The sequence below is a fragment of the Acipenser ruthenus genome, chromosome 32 (assembly GCF_902713425.1).
Source record: "Acipenser ruthenus chromosome 32, fAciRut3.2 maternal haplotype, whole genome shotgun sequence".
Taxonomy (NCBI): Eukaryota; Metazoa; Chordata; class Actinopteri; order Acipenseriformes; family Acipenseridae; genus Acipenser; species Acipenser ruthenus.
The window spans coordinates 12,390,024-12,410,286 of record NC_081220.1 but is presented as its reverse complement, the minus strand read 5'-3'; the positions used below and the strand labels follow the sequence as shown (position 1 = coordinate 12,410,286).

General features: G+C 36.7%; 1 protein-coding gene across 1 annotated transcript; it reads right to left on the bottom strand.

The window, feature by feature from the left end:
* Positions 1-310: 310 nt before the first annotated feature.
* LOC117965153 (uncharacterized) lies at positions 311-13,179 on the bottom strand. Its single transcript, XM_059006001.1, has 7 exons — positions 13,170-13,179; positions 10,946-11,257; positions 10,144-10,260; positions 7,836-7,866; positions 4,460-4,506; positions 2,256-2,317; positions 311-1,587 (listed from the first exon to the last, which is right to left on the bottom strand). The coding sequence occupies exons 1-7, from the start codon at positions 13,177-13,179 to the stop codon at positions 1,531-1,533; spliced, it is 636 nt and encodes a 211-aa protein (XP_058861984.1). The 3' UTR covers positions 311-1,530.
* Between the last annotated feature and the right edge of the window lie 7,084 nt (positions 13,180-20,263).

Genomic DNA, 20,263 nt, shown 5'->3' with positions numbered 1-20,263 from the left:
GTGCATGCGTGCGCGTGAGTGTGTAGTAATAACCCATGTGTGTGTGTGTGTGTGTGTGTGTGTGTGTGTAGTAATAACCCTTGTGTATATGCGTGCGTGTGTGTGCGTGTGTAGTAATAACCCATGTGTGTGTACGTGCGTGTGTGTGTGTGTGTGTAGTAATAACCCATGTGTGTCTAATAATCTGCACCCTGCACATGGCCACGTTACCACAGCACGTACATGTGTAGTCCAAACTCGCTGTGTGCTGCCTTCAAATAAATATCAAAGACTCGCAAATTACACAAATTGCAAAAGTTTATTCCACAAACCTCACCATGTAAGCAGTTGATTGTGCAGACAGTGATTGCAGTTTTAAGCAAGCTTACAGGATGTTACATTACTGCCTTCCAATATCCACACTGTCACTGGATGAACTAAAGTAATACATAGCCTAGACTACAACTAGCTTTGAGCAATGACTTCATGGTATGCTGCAAAACGCAATTTCTAATACCAATATTCCAGTACATAAGATTGATTTTAACTGGTAAACTCTGGTAAACTCTCACAGCGCCTTCTCCGCGCTCAGCACAGCATGACTAATCGCAGGGCTGGATTTCTAGGCAGGCTCCGGGCGCACTGCAGCATAGATCGTGGAGATGAATCATTTTCACAAAAGAATGTAACTTAGATTTTTCATCTGGGGGCTGTGTTCGCAGGAGCCTTGATACAGGTCCTATATCACAACACAGTGTGTTATTCTTTATGATTACAGGTCCTACATCACAACAGTGCGTTATTGTTTTTGACTAATTTATAACAAATAATCCAATCTTTCTGGTTTTAGAACAATGATTGCAGACCAGAGAACTGTCTGGCATCCTTGGCAAACATGGGCCCTCGTTGTTGAGAACGGGTTTCCCCATTACAATTCCAAGCAGAATGTTTAGAATGCATGCTCCAGTGTTGACTGGAAATGAAGGCGAGTGTAGTTTTAAAATCGCTTTCCTTATATTAGCTTCAGTGTTATCACTGCCCCCCTTATCATTGTGTAGTTGAACTTTTCACTTCTCATATGTTTTTATCAAAAGCCTGTGAAGTACCATATGCTGTCCTCCATGGCCAGAGGTGCAGGGGAAAGCTTGACTGAAGCTAATTAAGGACAGGACAGGGTTTTTTTATTTACATTTTAAAATGAGAAACACTATTTTTTAAGTTTATAACTGAGTCTTTATTTCTTCAGAATGCTACCTGTCCAGATAGAGTTTAAACAGGAAGTAGCTTCATTTCTTTACTCTGAGTTCCGCTATACAGGTCAGCTCGTATGGAGTAGCTCTGTGATCCTCATTATAAGCATGAATACCTGGACAAAATGTATTATATAACATACAAGCCAAGAACCAGGTTTCAACAGAAGAAAAGGGAACCAGTTTATTGAATCTATAGCGTATTACTATATATCAGCTCCCAGAAAGCCCCAGGTGTGGAGGAACACAGTTGATTGTCCCACGAGACAGGTGTATCTCATTCCACGTGGGGGTGACATCATCACCGTCGTCCTTGCCGGTCGAACTCCAGACTGGCATACTGCACATCCCCTCTCTCCTGCCAATCAAACACAATTACAGTGAAGCCTCGATATCAACCCATTAAGTACCAAATGCATTTTCTTTGAAAAAATCAGAACACAGGCTGCATTTATGTAATCTGATACATTCTAAATCAATATTTCTTCAAAAAAATGTTCAATCCTTCGTTTTGGCTACAAACTGCTGTGTCCTGTTTTGAGGACAGTGAAGTTAGACGTGCCCATAATCAGAGCAGTGAAACGTCACTCCGGGTATGAAGCTCAACACATAAAATGGAGCCACTTTATCATCACAGTTGGTAGGAAAATAAACACCAAGCAATGTATCATTTTTAGACTTCCGTTTCTTATTGTATAGTGAGGCCTCATTAAAGCATCTGAAGGGCTGTATTTGCAGAATTCACAGCTGCATTTAGACTTTTGCGGTTAACGACATTAGAGTAAGTTATCATAACAAGGTACATCACATGTCTTGCAAATTATATAGATGTTTTTTGTCCCAATTTCTTTTTTAGAAAATGTTATGACTAAAGGTTTTGGTCTTATGGTTCGGGACACCAGATGGTGGGCCTTAATATTGAAGATTGCTTTACATTGCCGTCAATAGGAGCCAATCCAGTGTCTTTATAGTGATGTACCCTTCTATTATAATGACAATAACAGCAGTAATAACCACACTGTGTACCGCTCTCAGCTTCGCACCGCTGTGCTGTCTTGCACCAGAGCCTGGCTTCTTAGTGTTCCTGCCTAAACAAAGAGGAGGAGGTTCATAGTGACACATGAGGTATTAGATACTAGTGTAATAGAAAAGAGCAGGTTCATAGTGACACATGAGGTATTAGATACTAGTGTAATATAAAAGAGCAGGTTCATAGTGACACACTGCAGGTATTAGATACTAGTGTAATATAAAAGAGCAGGTTTATATTGACACATGAGGTATTAGATACTAGTGTAATATAAAAGAGCAGGTTCATAGTGACACATGAGGTATTAGATACTAGTGTAATATAAAAGAGCAGGTTCATAGTGACACACTGCAGGTATTAGATACTAGTGTAATATAAAAGAGCAGGTTCACAGTGACACATGAGGTATTAGATACTAGTGTAATATAAAAGAGCAGGTTCCTAGTGACACACTGCAGGTATTAGATACTAGTGTAATATAAAAGAGCAGGTTCACAGTGACACACATGAGGTATTAGATACTAGTGTAATATAAAAGAGCAGGTTCATAGTGACACGTGAGGTATTAGATACTAGTGTAATATAAAAGAGCAGGTTCATAGTGACACACTGCAGGTATTAGATACTAGTGTAATATAAAAGAGCAGGTTCATAGTGACATGTGAGGTATTAGATACTAGTGTAATATAAAAGAGCAGGTTCCTAGTGACACACTGCAGGTATTAGATACTAGTGTAATATAAAAGAGCAGGTTCACAGTGACACACATGAGGTATTAGATACTAGTGTAATATAAAAGAGCAGGTTCATAGTGACACGTGAGGTATTAGATACTAGTGTAATATAAAAGAGCAGGTTCATAGTGACACATGAGGTATTAGATACTAGTGTAATATAAAAGAGCAGGTTCATAGTGACACACGAGGTATTAGATACTAGTGTAATATAAAAGAGCAGGTTCATAGTGACACATGAGGTATTAGATACTAGTGTAATATAAAAGAGCAGGTTCATAGTGACACATGAGGTATTAGATACTAGTGTAATATAAAAGAGCAGGTTCACAGTGACACACTGCAGGTATTAGATACTAGTGTAATATAAAAGAGCAGGTTCATAGTGACACATGAGGTATTAGATACTAGTGTAATATAAAAGAGCAGGTTCATAGTGACACACTGCAGGTATTAGATACTAGTGTAATATAAAAGAGCAGGTTCATAGTGACACATGAGGTATTAGATACTAGTGTAATATAAAAGAGCAGGTTCATAGTGACACACAAGGTATTAGATACTAGTGTAATATAAAAGAGCAGGTTCATAGTGACACACGAGGTATTAGATACTAGTGTAATATAAAAGAGCAGGTTTATATTGACACATGAGGTATTAGATACTAGTGTAATATAAAAGAGCAGGTTCATAGTGACACACGAGGTATTAGATACTAGTGTAATATAAAAGAGCAGGTTCATAGTGACACACGAGGTATTAGATACTAGTGTAATATAAAAGAGCAGGTTCATAGTGACACATGAGGTATTAGATACTAGTGTAATATAAAAGAGCAGGTTCATAGTGACACACTGCAGGTATTAGATACTAGTGTAATATAAAAGAGCAGGTTCATAGTGACACACGAGGTATTAGATACTAGTGTAATATAAAAGAGCAGGTTCACAGTGACACACTGCAGGTATTAGATACTAGTGTAATATAAAAGAGCAGGTTCATAGTGACACATGAGGTATTAGATACTAGTGTAATATAAAAGAGCAGGTTCATAGTGACACACTGCAGGTATTAGATACTAGTGTAATATAAAAGAGCAGGTTCATAGTGACACATGAGGTATTAGATACTAGTGTAATATAAAAGAGCAGGTTCATAGTGACACACTGCAGGTATTAGATACTCGTGTAATATAAAAGAGCAGGTTCATAGTGACACATGAGGTATTAGATACTAGTGTAATATAAAAGAGCAGGTTCATAGTGACACATGAGGTATTTGATACTAGTGTAATATAAAAGAGCAGGTTCATAGTGACACATGAGGTATTAGATACTAGTGTAATATAAAAGAGCAGGTTCATAGTGACACATGAGGTATTAGATACTAGTGCATTATATAAACACCACAACATCAATACTCTGAGAATTAATATCTACCAAGATTATATAATATAGTGTATTTACCTGCAGTCTGGTGTTTATACCTCACAGCTGTCTGTGTGACGTCATCTCTGTAAGAAGTGACCACATGTTAGTATGTATTGGCTAGCTAAGTATATTAAACACCAACACCAATTTCAAATTGACAATGGGCAATGCTAAATCACACATGCTAAAACAGGAAACTTCACAATGTAATATATCGGCACAGTAGAATTATAGACTTCATGTTTTTTGGGGGGTTCTTTTTTAACAGAATGGTGAGTTTTATTTAGTTTTTTAACCATGAAACCAGGGCTTCCCTAACCTGGTCCTCAGGACCCCCTGTGTCTTCTGGTGTTCGTTCCAGCTGAGTTCTCAGTTACTGAACTGAACCCTTAATTGAACTAATAATTTGCTTAATTAGACCTTTCAATTTGTTCCAGCTCTTAAACGGTTTGAGATTTCAAGTTAACTTTTTAGGAGCTGAGAAGAATTAAAACGGTCTAATTAAGCAAAGCCAGAAGACACAAGGGGGCTGTGAAACCAACCAAATAAACAAATGCATTAAACAAAGTAAATCTAGTAATTCTCGTTTTTGTTTCAGAAAATGAAAAGCTAGAATCTCATGTCTTGAAACTACTGTATAAAAACTCTGACTCGGAATGAAATTAGTGACGTTTGTACACTAAGGGCCTGATTTTCAGATTTTATCTTTCTGTACAGCTTATGACTCATTCAATTGAAACGGAAATTGGTTTTCCAGTTACGTAAGAAGCCAATTAGTCACATTTCAACAGTCTCGACTTGCATTTAACTGGAAAACAAAGAGGAAGCACACATGTCGTCGCAACGATGGGGGAAAAAAAGGAACAATTATTATTAATTTCTTAGCAGACGCCCTTATCCAGGGCGACTTACAATTGTTACAAGACATCACATTATTTTAACCCATACAATTACCCATTTATAAAGTTGAGTGTTTTTTACTGGAGCAATCTAGGTAAAGTACCTTGCTCAAGGGTACAGCAGCAGTGTCCCCCTCCGGGGATTGAATCCACGACCCTCCGGTCAAGAGTCCAGAGCCCTAATCACTACTCCACACTGCTCGATTTTAGCACATCAAACTCTTATTTTCGGCAAAAGGTCCGGAGCCACTGACACATTTAAAATAAGGAAGGATATAACCGAAAAGATAAATGCAACCTCTTCCGTAAAAAGGTGAACTAAAGAAGTCAAAAAAATATTCTGTGGTTTAAAACGCAGAACAGCGGTTATGATGCATAGTTCACACCCTAGTCTCTGTAAATCCTTTGGATAAAAGCATCTGCGAAATTACATAATAATAATAATAATAATAATAATAATAATAATAATAATAATAATAATAATAATAATAATAATAAAAAATCCTTAATTTATTTCAATATCACAATCTGATGCAATATTAATACTGTATTCATATCCCTTACCTGCAATATCTGAATGTTTCTGTATATTTGTGAAAAATCATAATACAAATGTTAAACAGTAATATGCATTTGTTACATATGTTTTAGAATAGTCATATTTTAATTACATATTTAATATATTCTAAAATTAGCCAGCCTCCACTTAGAAGCTCCTGTTCGAATTTTGTGAACAAGGCGCTGTTCTCTGTTCTGCACTGTACTTGGCAACTACATCAGTGATAATACATTGAGCATCATATACAATTTTCACAGTTAAAGAATAATGATGATTTCTGTTTCAGGAAGCAATTTAATTCCTTGAATCTGGGGATATTGCAACATGTGTGTAATCTATTACACCTAGCACGTTTGGGAAGCCAGACAACTGATAAAAGTTGTGTTTGGTTGTATTTTGTTCCTCATCCTCAATTGAAAATATTATACTCCCTTGCCCTATGGAAAAGTGCATCTGTGACAGCAGTCAGTATCTTTGAGATAGAAGACTGACAGATCTGTCCCCAGGTTGTCTGGATGGCACCCGTTGCATGAAAATGAAGGGCTGCTGTAACCTTTACAGGCACAGGTACAACGTGACTGTGGGCTGTTTGTGATTAATCAGACTTTAGCAGATCACACAGCTCTGTTATAATGCCTATATCCAATCTGTATCTGCGCATAACTTGTATTGGAGTTAGATCTATAAATGTGTGACGGGATGAACTATTCTGGGGTTAGTGTAGGGTGGTTTTTTCCTCATCATGTCTTAATCAGCAAGTGTACTTTGGTGTACTAAGTGGGCACATCAGTATTTTGCACGTTTGGAAAATAAGTTATTTGCAAAATAGAATAATTACGGACTTCAGTTTCTATGGCCAAACGTTTTGCATCACCCTAAATAACTAAGTTTGCTTCATAAAGTTGAATGAAACCTGCTGAATAATATTACATTAACATATATATCAACCATGATATTTATCGGTGAAAATATTGTTGCTAAAATCTTTTAAAAGAGCGGATCCACGCCGTCTCTCCTGTGAATCGGAACACCTGGAGCAGCATTGTGAGAACTCTTGACTTGTTGAGTAGCTTCATTCATGTGATATAGAGGTGTTACTAAATCAATATATTATAAGGGATTCACTCAACTAACTGTATAATATGAAGTGAACACGGATATTAATAATCACTGTAGAAAGGCTTCTTTACTGGGTCTGATTATATTTTACACCAGAATGTACATTGCTTGAATTCAGGGATTATTGTCGAAGTTAAAACGTCAATTTAAACCTATGAGATTGCAGTTTGATGTGACAATTTTCAATAAAGAGTCCTTGTCTATTTGATATGAAATGGAACATGTTTGACCAACCCTTTATCTCCCATGCTGGTAGTTTGCATTTTTTTCAACTGATCAGAGAAAAAAAGTCAATTTAAAATCCTAATGTGAGACACTAATGTCTATTACTTTATTAGTGACAGACGTTTTAATGAAGTAAAATAAACTCTGGTCAATATTTATTTTGCTTGCATTTAGTAATATTTGCCATGAAGTAAAGCCTTGTTGTTTTTAGTGTCCAAATAGTATAAACAGCCTTCCTCACGCTAGTCAAATCATGTGACAAAATCACCTCTCAACTCTCTGGTCCCACCTATTTGCCCTCTATATGTATCTATTAGGCTAGCAGAGTTGAAAGGTCACACTGGCACATGGTTTTAATGGATTGCAGAAGCATGTTCAGTACTGGCAGAATTCTCCAAACGAGTTCAAACCCTGGTAAAGAGAAAACTTATAGTACTGTACATGTATTAATTTTTTTATGTCACATAAACCACACAGGAATCTACTATTAATTTTCTCTGCATCGCAATTGCTATTTTGAATCCTCCACAATGTCAGCTATTGCAATTAATAAAATGATTAAGAAAATGATTATTTTGGAATAAAGTTCCATCTTTTATTCAATACATACCGTTCATTTGCCGAATATGAATTTGTTTGACCTAAACAAAAGAAATAAATATTATTATTTATTTCTTAGCAGAAGCCCTTATCCAGGGCAACTTACAATTGTTACAAGATATCACATTATTTTTTTATATACAATTACCCATTTATACAGTTGGGTTTTTACTAGAGCAATCGAGGTAAAGTACGTTGCTCAAGGGTACAGCAGCAGTGTCCCCCCACCTGGGATTGAACCCACGACCCTCCGGTCAAGAGTCCAGAGCCCTAACCACTACTCCACACTGCTAAATACATAAATATATGTATTCAGTGCTAAATACATAAATAAAAGGCTGTAGTTAAAATATGTCCTTTGGTTTTTGCATTTCAAATCAAATGTTGCTGTGTGTGTATATATATATATATATATATATATATATATATATATATATATATATATATATATATACAGTGCCTTGCGAAAGTATTCGGCCCCCTTGAACTTTGCGACCTTTTGCCACATTTCAGGCTTCAAACATAAAGATATGAAACTGTAATTTTTTGTGAAGAATCAACAACAAGTGGGACACAATCATGAAGTGGAACAAAATTTATTGGATATTTCAAACTTTTTTAACAAATAAAAAACTGAAAAATTGGGCGTGCAAAATTATTCAGCCCCCTTAAGTTAATACTTTGTAGCGCCACCTTTTGCTGCGATTACAGCTGTAAGTTGCTTGGGGTATGTCTCTATCAGTTTTGCACATCGAGAGACTGAAATTTTTGCCCATTCCTCCTTGCAAAACAGCTCGAGCTCAGTGAGGTTGGATGGAGAGCATTTGTGAACAGCAGTTTTCAGTTCTTTCCACAGATTCTCGATTGGATTCAGGTCTGGACTTTGACTTGGCCATTCTAACACCTGGATATGTTTATTTGTGAACCATCCCATTGTAGATTTTGCTTTATGTTTTGGGTCATTGTCTTGTTGGAAGACAAATCTCCGTCCCAGTCTCAGGTCTTTTGCAGACTCCATCAGGTTTTCTTCCAGAATGGTCCTGTATTTGGCTCCATCCATCTTCCCATCAATTTTAACCATCTTCCCTGTCCCTGCTGAAGAAAAGCAGGCCCAAACCATGATGCTGCCACCACCATGTTTGACAGTGAGGATGGTGTGTTCAGGGTGATGAGCTGTGTTGCTTTTACGCCAAACATAACGTTTTGCATTGTTGCCAAAAAGTTCGATTTTGGTTTCATCTGACCAGAGCACCTTCTTCCACATGTTTGGTGTGTCTCCCAGGTGGCTTGTGGCAAACTGTAAACGACACTTTTTATGGATATCTTTAAGAAATGGCTTTCTTCTTGCCACTCTTCCATAAAGGCCAGATTTGTGCAGTATACGACTGATTGTTGTCCTATGGACAGAGTCTCCCACCTCAGCTGTAGATCTCTGCAGTTCATCCAGAGTGATCATGGGCCTCTTGGCTGCATCTCTGATCAGTCTTCTCCTTGTATGAGCTGAAAGTTTAGAGGGACGGCCAGGTCTTGGTAGATTTGCAGTGGTCTGATACTCCTTCCATTTCAATATTATCGCTTGCACAGTGCTCCTTGGGATGTTTAAAGCTTGGGAAATCTTTTTGTATCCAAATCCGGCTTTAAACTTCTCCACAACAGTATCTCGGACCTGCCTGGTGTGTTCCTTGTTCTTCATGATGCTCTCTGCGCTTTAAACGGACCTCTGAGACTATCACAGTGCAGGTGCATTTATACGGAGACTTGATTACACACAGGTGGATTCTATTTATCATCATTAGTCATTTAGGTCAACATTGGATCATTCAGAGATCCTCACTGAACTTCTGGAGAGAGTTTGCTGCACTGAAAGTAAAGGGGCTGAATAATTTTGCACGCCCAATTTTTCAGTTTTTTATTTGTTAAAAAAGTTTGAAATATCCAATAAATTTCGTTCCACTTCATGATTGTGTCCCACTTGTTGTTGATTCTTCACAAAAAATTACAGTTTCATATCTTTATGTTTGAAGCCTGAAATGTGGCAAAAGGTCGCAAAGTTCAAGGGGGCCGAATACTTTCGCAAGGCACTGTATATATATATATATATATATATATATATATATATATATATATATATATATATATATATATATATAATATATATATATATATATATATATATATATATATATATATATATATATATATATATACACATATATATATATATATATATATATATGTATATATATATATATATACACATACATACACTATAGGGTAGATAGGTACTGTAGATAGATAGATAGATAGATAGATATTACCTGCACCTGTTTTCCTTCGGTAGAAAATCATGACTAATATTATTAGCAAAGTGATGAGAATGAAGGACACGACTGCCAGCATTCCATAGTGCAGCACAGCGCACGCTTTAGGGTTTCCTGGAACACAAAAGGATAAATGTTGACAGACTTTGTATTTCCACTCATTATTTTCATGGTGTGTGAACGTGAATACGCAGGGTAGGTGCAGTTTAAAAATCCTTGTCATGCTAGTTTGCTATTTGATGGATAGTCACCCCTCTTTGTTGCCACTAACATAAGACGGCCATCCGATCTCCAAGAACTACTAACTCCATATATTCATATTTGTTATATTCATATTTGTATTGTATTGTATTGCATCTTCTCTGTTTAAATTATGTTTCAGATGTTGTCAAAAACCTTAGTTCCCAGTGCAACCAAAGACCGAACTTTGATCCCTAATTAAAAAAAGACAGCAATGAAGAAATCATTAAAAAAAAGACTAAACAGAAAAAACAGCTAAATAAACGGATTAGAATCATATGGCAAGTTTTAGTGTTTTTTTTAAAAAAAAACATGATTGCTAAAATATTACGAGGCAACATAAATTAGGAATTAAGATGATTCTCTCTACTATTTTACTAAGTTTTACAGAATTTAGTACCGTTACAGAAATTAATAATAATAATAATAATAATAATAATAATAATAATAATAATAATAATAATAATAATAATAATAATAATAATAATACATAGTTTCAATATGGAATAAAAACAAAAACACTGTAGTAAAAGATACTGCCATATTAAATTTCACTTACCAATCTTTGTCACGGTTTTGCTCATATTGCGCCCGCTCTCTGTTTCCACTACACAGGTACACGCGGCCCCGCTGCTCCAGACCTCGACCGGAATGGTGATCTGATTCCTGATAAAGTCCGGAGTGGATTTATTGGAATCTCCGGATCCGGAGTCGGTCAGTCCGTGTCGAACACTCCCCGCTATGTCCCAGTAGACGCGAGCCTGCTCGGATACCCCGAACACCAGACACACTAAAGTAGCGGAACCGCCGGACTGGACTTCCACGGCAGAGGGGGAGAGGATTGCAATGGATGGGGGTCCGAGAGAGTGTTCTGTAAAAGAGATAATAGGACTTGTGTGTGTCTAGCTTACATTTACAATAAATGTGTAAATTCTTGCAATTCCTTATCCTTATATAATCATACTGAAAATACTAACTGGACAATATGCACATACGCACTTACCGTCGTGCTAAAGATTGCAATTATTTTTCTTATGAACTAAGGCTTAGGCTCAGTCTGAATGATATATTACCATAGGCTACAGACGTTTTACAATTTACGTGTCTTATATTACATTTTGTAATATAGGCCATACTGTTACACAAAAGTTGTTAAACCCCTTCTTTACCAAAATGAGTTGTTTAGGCCATCGAATTTCAGGACCCTGGACAGATCATTTGTAAAACGCATAGCGCTTATACTGTAGTATATATATATATTTTTCTATGTTGACTGTGTAAGGACGTGGGTTTGTTATAAGTATTGTAAATTGATATATTTTTTCCCTGTTGTGTGCCCTCTCGTGCGCAGTTAGTATGCAGGCACGCAGCGTCAACTGACCGGCTGTTACGCAAAATGGACGCGAGAAGACCGTGAAAAAAGATAAACGGGACACATCTTTACACAACGAAATAAATTTAAATGAATTTACAACAATGTTACTGTTTACACCACCTTTAAAAAAAACATGTTTGTGCCGTTTTCCTTCTTGTCAAGTGTGCACGAGAAAGACGACACCGTAAATAACCCAGATTTAAATGCATATTTTTTTAAACACAGCGTTAGGAGTGAAAACGATATAAGATGTACCGAAAGTGTGTATAAAATAGGTTTTATTCTTAAATGTTTGGTTTACATGTTGCCTGGCTGGATAGCTCGTTTGCATTTCATCCTGGCTGGAGTCTCGACTCAAGAGCTAATTTCAAATGTTCAGAAGAAATTATGTAGTGTCTATTACTGGCGCAATTGAAACAATACAAACTCCAAGAGCACGCAGGAGCGCTGAAGGTACTGAGACTGAACGGTGCGGACTTTACATTTCAAAAGGACCATGTCGAACAAATGCAGTTCAGGGGCTCGTTTCTATATCGCGAAGGCGTAAGTGCAAATACGAAAGGTCTTCTGACAAGTTATCACCTCCGATTAGCAACACTTACCACGCGTTTTTCCATTCCAATCGAACTTTTTTTCGAATTGAAATACGAAATGTAAGCTTGTAATGCCTCGCTCGTTCTTTATGGGAAACTAAGTGTGATATATTTGGTATTACACGCACACACAAACACACACACATACACGCACGCATGCACGCACACACACACACACACACACACACACACACACACACTTTTGCATTCCTATATTTGTGGGGACTTCTCATTGACTCTCACTCTATTTTGATTTACTATTTCTAACTCCATTCAGACAAAACTCCACACAGGGTGAAAATCGACAGCTAACTAAATATTTTGCCACTTGTTATTTATTTATTTACTTATTTATTTATGAAGGTATATTTAGTTCTTAAAAACGTGTTTTACAAAGTGGGGTTGTCCCCGCAACGTCGTTTTTTCAGGAGTTTATCTTTGTGGGGACATTTTCTCAAATGGTGTCCGCACATTGATTGTAATACCTATAAAAAATATATAGTGAGAGTCAATGAGAAGTCCCACAAATATAGGATTATAAACGTGTATGTGTGCGTGTGTGTGTGTGTGTGTGTGTGTGTGTGTGTGTGTGTGTGTGTGCGTGTGTGTGTTTAGACTTTGCGAGCCGACTGAAATCGATCGCCCAATCCTGTCAAATATAATCGCAAAAGCGTAACACACAGTGCTTTAGTAAGAAAACTAGGTGAGATTCACCTTCGTATTTATACGATGAAAAATGTGGTGCCGATAAAATACGAAAGGTTTTACTAACGGGATTGTGAGTGTTGTTATATGGAAACGCATCTTCACTGCACCTTTCCACATCGTATCTGCCAGATACGCATTCATATGTGTATAGAAACGAGCCCCGGGTGCAAGAAAGAGTGTCCAAATCGACACTGTTTCTTATATTTCTCGGAAATATTCAGGGAAAATTATGAAAGTAGTGGAAGTTTTTTATTTATTTTTTTACAGTTAACTTTAAATTTCCGTGTTCTGTCATTTTAAACCGTGTAGGTCTAAATTAGTTTTAATCAGCTTCGTACTTCCAGCGTGGATCTGTTGGCAAAGAAAAGCGACCAGAATTATCCCGGGTTTAAAAGGCATGTCGTATGCAGACAGGCTAAAAGAATTGAATCTATTCAGTCTTGAACAAAGAAGGCTACGCGGCGATCTGATTCAAGCATTCAAAATACCTAAAAGGTATTGACAATGTCGACCCAGGGGACTTTTTCGACCTGAAAAAAGAAACAAGGACCAGGGGTCACAAATGGAGATTAGATAAAGGGGCATTCAGAACAGAAAATAGGAGGCACTTTTTTACACAGAGAATTGTGAGGGTCTGGAACCAACTCCCCAGTAATGTTGTTGAAGCTGACACCCTGGGATCCTTCAAGAAGCTGCTTGATGAGATTCTGGGATCAATAAGCTACTAACAACCAAACGAGCAAGATGGGCTGAATGGCCTCCTCTCGTTTGTAAACTTTCTTATGTTCTTATGTTCTAAAATACGCAGTGGACTCATAGAGCGCAATTGTAGGTCCCAGACTGGTTCGCTTACAAGAGCCACGAGACAAATGCAGGCGGATTTAGTGGCAATTGCGGTTTTTGTTAATTAAAAGAAAGAAAGAAAGAAAGAAAGAAAGAAAGAAAGAAAGAAAGAAAGAAAGAAAGAAAGAAAGAGTTAATCTATTTTTCTAAAGAGTTTTTTTTATAGTTAGTTTTTTGTTTTTTGTTTTTTATGAGATATTTTTGGTTAAATGGTTCAACATAGCACTAATGTTAAGGATGGTATTTGTAATTGTATACTCTGTGTAAAGCGTCCCGTCCACTCTGAGTTATGCGTCCTGTGCAGGTGTGTCTCTCACGCGCATTTGGGCGAGGGATCGCGAAGCTGCTCAAACTGCACAATGGTGTCTCTTACAAGAAGCAAAAACACACATTAAAAACTATTGTTTTAGAAGCTTATTAGTAAGTAAGACGCAGATTCGGTTACATAGACAGCAGTCAAAATGGGAGGGAACTGTTCACATGGCTATTTCTTATGAATTGTTATTGAGCAGAGCTTTTCAACCTGCACCTCTGCAGTGTTAGAGCATTAGAGCACTTCATCTCCCCGAACTGCATCAACCGCGGGGCACGTTATCCCACTAAAACACCCGGAGGCTGATTATTATTATTATTATTTATTTCTTAGCAGACGCCCTTATCCAGGGCGACTTACAATTGTTACAAGATGATCAAATCAACCTGCATTGTAAACACCAATCTTTAAGAATAAACAGATATGCTACACATTATTTACACATTTGATAAGTCTGTGAATATACTTTAGATGCACAAAATAAACATTACAATACAAAAATGGCAATATCCTTGCGTGTCTGAGATTAGGGTTGAATTCCTAAACGCACGGGGCCGCATTCTCATAGCACTCTGATGAACCGTTTTGTGTATCTGATCCACCGACACCCGACCATTTTATACACACAGTACGGTGCTAGACAGAGCGGGTTTAAGCACAAGGAAGAGCCAATTTTACGCATTGTTTCCGTCAATTTTACGCATTGTTTCCGTCAATTTTACGCATTGTGTGTAAACGCGACAACGTCAACACAGCTTTGAGGAATTTTGAGAAAAATGTATTACAACATGTCACATTCAACTAAGTTACCAAGACATGAAAATGCCGTCTCTAGAATGCTGTTTCTGTAACGTGACAAATCGCATTAAATATGATCTATCCAAATACGTATACGTTTTAGTTCACAAGTTATGAACGCAACCCGCAGCAACAAACACGGGTCTGAACTGCAGCCAAAAATACACGTGGTGCCCTGCAGCTCGCGCACTCAAACTAAAGGAATACTAAAAATAATGCCTCGTGGTAATTTGTTCTTTTCTATCTGAATCAACGAACCAAACAATGTTTACCCACTTTTTACAACCAGGGTAGATCCGTTGCCAAACTGCGCTACTGGCCCGTTCACAGCAGCACAATAGTACGTGCCCGAATCGCTCTCTTGCAGGTTGCTCCTGGTGAAATTGCATATCTTCTCTGCTCCAGCGCTGCTGTGGCTTGCGGGACTCTGGTTCGTGTATGCAGTCAGTACAGATGTCTCCGACTGGAATCTGAGCCACATTACCGTGTAGCAGAACCGCGTCAAGTCCCCGAGATCGCAGGACAAGTTAACTGAGCCCCCGACCTCGGCTCTTACCAAGGGCGGGTATTGGACTACCACCGCCTCGGCAGCTGCAAGACAAATATAATAATAATAATAATAATAATAATAATAATAATAATAATAATAATAATAATAATAATACATGTGTTTCTATAAAAACGTTTGTCCTGCATATGACAAAAACATCAGCATTGTTATTATTCCGAATTGATCAGGATACTATTTAATTGTAATTCATCCTAAAAAAAAATAAAAGATTGTAAAATTCTCGAATAATAATAATAATAATAATAATAATAATAATAATAATAATAATAATAATAATAATAATACATGTGTTTCTATAAAAACGTTTGTCCTGCATATGACAAAAACATCAGCATTGTTATTATTCCGAATTGATCAGGATACTATTTAATTGTAATTCATCCTAAAAAAAATAAAAGATTGTAAAATTCTCGAATAATAATAATAATAATAATAATAATAATAATAATAATAATAATAATAATAATAATAATAATAATAATAATGATGAACATATATTGGTTTGTTTTTGTTTATTATACAGATACATCTATTATTTATTTAAAAATTTAAAAACATAATTACTTTATTAGAAACTGTTTAAAAAACGTAAATGAAAAAAACGTCTTAAACTTTCTTTATTTTTCTTCTTTCTTAAAAAAGCCTAGATTACAAATGTGACTCAGATACAATGCTAAACTTGCACAAATAAGCAGTTCAGTTAAACACAGAATATATTCAAACAAACCAGGGTCCTCAAGTTGCGCGACTCTGCAGTTAGAAAACAAGGTAACACTTTACATTCAGCGTCTCTACTGTGGATTTATATAGATATTTAGTAAATTCATGCGTACTTACACATAGTTACAATGTACTTGATGTGTAAATATTTGTGCACGATATAACCCTAACCCTAACACTGCAATTGTGTACATATATACATCGTGCAAAATGATTTACACGTTAAATGGTGTATTTACTAACCCTATGTCAATACACCGTAATTACAGACGCGTAAAGTACATTATAACCAAAAAATATATATTATTAGGACGTTATAATAACAGAAGTTACAGAATAACAGAAGTTTATCATACCTTTCAGAATTAAAGCTACAATAATGAAGTCTGGCCCCATGATGCCGGATGCTGAGGAATGTAAATGTTCGTTTCAGAGACCCGAAGCTCAGCTCTTGTTATCAGTCTCATCTCCCGTGTGGTCTGTGCGCGGTGAAGGACAGTGCAGAGAGACCCGCCCCGGTGCACACCCGAGGCTCAGGCGAGCGAGCACAGGAAAACGTATCTCGCTGTTCTTCCCGCTAAAAAAAACAAAGCGGTGGAGACACAAAAACCCGACAAACAAACGTCAAATGTTAATAAAACAAACCTTTCCAATTATAATTTAAATTGACTTCGAAAACAGCACAACAAATTAAGATAAAATGCAGTTTGACGTTACCTGTAGGGCTGTATATTTTTATAAACTTTTATAGAAGCTACAGTATATTTATGTTATCATTTTAATCTTTAACAGAACAAATTTGCCAACGAATTTGTGATACCTTGTGTAGGCTATACAAATACTAATACTAGGCCTACTAACAATAGGCCTAATAATAATTACCATAAGGTTTACTCATGAATGATTTTATGATTGCGTGGTTAAGTTGCATTTACAGTTTGGGCGCCCATACTGTCTAGTGTCTTGGACGATACATGCCCACGCATTTGTGAAGTTGTATGGAAATATTTCTGTCAACTCCGGAAGTTTAATTTTAAGTGTGAAGTTTTTTTTTTTGAAATAGCTGTGCATTTCTAAATGTCACTACAACCACAGATGATACCTACATTGCATAAATACTAACCAGCAAACTCCATGGAAACGGGTCAGGTATTTCAAAATATGAAACTAAATTAAGGGCCTGGCGTTCTAAATGACAGACGGACGTCAGACACACAGCTCCCCATTCATATTCTGGTTCATAACTTAATAAAATAATATATTTATGTTTAATAAAAATTTCCGGCTCTTTATATGTAGCCTACGTGTGACAGACAGTCTCCAGATTATACACTCAATAATTTAAAGAATGTCTTTGACAAGTTTCATCACAAGCAAGTGGTTCTGGTTAGAACATAAGAACATAAGAACATAAGAAAGTTTACAAACGAGAAGAGGCCATTCAGCCCATCTTGCTCGTTTGGTTGTTAGTAGCTTATTGATCCCAGAATCTCATCAAGCAGCTTCTTGAAGGATCCCAGGGTGTCAGCTTCAACAACATTACTGGGGAGTTGGTTCCAGACCCTCACAATTCTCTGTGTAAAAAAAGTGCCTCCTATTTTCTGTTCTGAATGCCCCTTTATCTAATCTCCATTTGTGACCCCTGGTCATTGTTTCTTTTTTCAGGTCAAAAAAGTCCCCTGGGTCGACATTGTCTATACCTTTTAGGATTTTGAATGTTTGAATCAGATCGCCACGTAGTCTTCTTTGTTTAAGAATGAATAGATTCAATTCTTTTAGCCTGTCTGCATACGTCATGCCTTTTAAACCCGGGATAATTCTGGTTGCTCTTCTTTGCACTCTTTCTAGAGCAGCAATATCATTTTTGTAACGAGGTGACCAGAACTGAACACAATATTCTAGATGAGGTCTTACTAATGCATTGTAAAGTTTTAACATTACTTCCCTTGATTTAAATTCAACACTTCTCACAATATATCCCAGCATCTCGTTTTTTTTTTTACCTCAGACACGAGCAGAAGGAGGATCAGCCGTGCCCGTGTGCCGATCTCATTTTACGCATGCGCATTGCGCCAGGGGATATAGATTTCTGAGGGGATACTGAATTGGGCGCTGCACAGGTATAAGTTATCTTTTGAAACTGTTGTGGTCCTCGTAGTTTATGATGATAGTCGATAGGTATTCGTCTGCTTTTCCCTTGGAGAAACATCATATGCCTGTTACTCCCTGTCAATTATACATTTTCATTTTACTGATGGAATCCTATACCGACGGTTTTAAGGATGAATGTTGCTCACCGAATTTCCTTATTTTTAGTGGATTTTGTTAGTGTATCGCTTCGATTTTCCGACAAAATGTTAAAAAAAAATGTGTTCGTCAAAATGTTTACCACAGCACTGAAATACCGATACTTCTGAGTATAGATTTTGAGTATTTCACGTTTGATTTCGAAATGTTACATTTTTAAATTGTCAGTTTTTTGTAAAGTATGGAAAACTACAAGCGGTATGCAATTCAATATGTTAACGTAGCAATATTCAGCAGTCTTCATTTGAGGCTATGAAGCAAAACGATTTAATTATATAGGGAGATACAAAACTTTTGGTCATAGCTGTACTGCTAATTCACTGTATTCAATTACAACTGTACATGCAATACTGGCACAATGCAATGAAGGTAGCTTCGATTTACGATGGTCTGTACTGTAGAGTGAGATTCTTTTTTTTATATATTTGACACATAATATTAATGTTATAGTTTATTACATATCATGTAACTGCTGCATCACAATACACAAACAGCATCCCCAAATCACGATCATCAGCCTGATGCTAAAACCAGCTTCTGTCCCACATCGAACAAGCTGAACGTGTCAGAGTCTGTCTGCCTTAACTAACGAATGGTCAAAATTCAGTATTTAAAAAAAGGACATGCTTGTCTGGTATGTTAATTTAAGTGTGTTCATAGAATTATGTTTTCGCTTATGAGTTGTAACGAATGCATTTGTGCGCTAAGTTGAGTTGCAGACGTGTTATTAAAAAAAAAAAAAAAACGTTTTCATACTAACTTGTGTACTTGATAACATTATTTTAAAAATCAATTTGATGCCTATGATTAATACGTTTTGTGACAAATGTATTATTATTATTATTATTATTATTATTATTATTATTATTATTATTATTATTATTATTAAGAACATAAGAAAGTTTACAAATGAGAGGAGGCCATTCAGCCCATCTTGCTCGTTTTGGTTGTTAGTAGCTTATTGATCCCAGAATCTCATCAAGCAGCTTCTTAAAGGATCCCAGGGTGTCAGCTTCAACAACATTACTGGGGAGTTGGTTCCAGACTCCCACAATTCTCTGTGTAAAAAAGTGCCTCCTATTTTCTATTTTGAATGCCCCTTTATCTAATCTCCATTTGTGACCCCTGGGCCTTGTTTCTTTTTTCAGATCAAAAAAGTCCCCTGGGTCGACATTGTCAATACCTTTTAGGATTTTGAATGTTTGAATCAGATCATCGCGCAGTCTTCTTTGTTCAAGACTGAATAGATTCAATTCTTTTAGCCTGTCTGCATACGACATGCCTTTTAAACCCAGGATAATTCTGGTTGCTCTTCTTTACACTCTTTCTAGAGCAGCAATATCCTTTTTGTAACAAGGTGACCAGAACTGACCCTTTATTTAAATTCAACACTTTTCCCAATCTGGCAACACTAACAAGGGGAGTAGCCTATAAAAGTCGCATGCGAGACGCATGCATTACCTATTAAATGTTACCTCAAGCTCAATGAACAAATACAACAGGGATTTGTATCACTTTTGTTTAAGAGATCTATATATTGTTTGTGTTCCGTTAGTTTTGAATTTAGGATTATACCGCTGATTGTGAAGCGTGTCATGGTTGTTTTTCTGTTTGATATTTTTCTTTTTTTTTTAATTAGAATGAAGTAA

Excerpts from the sequence above, each read along its gene's own strand:
- LOC117965153 (XM_059006001.1), bottom strand. Across the intron at positions 7,867-10,143 it reads CCGAAGGAAAACAGGTGCAG|GTCAAACAAATTCATATTCG; the intron begins GTAATATCTATC and ends TCTTTTGTTTAG. Across the intron at positions 1,588-2,255 it reads GCGGTGCGAAGCTGAGAGCG|GAGAGAGGGGATGTGCAGTA; the intron begins GTACACAGTGTG and ends TTTGATTGGCAG.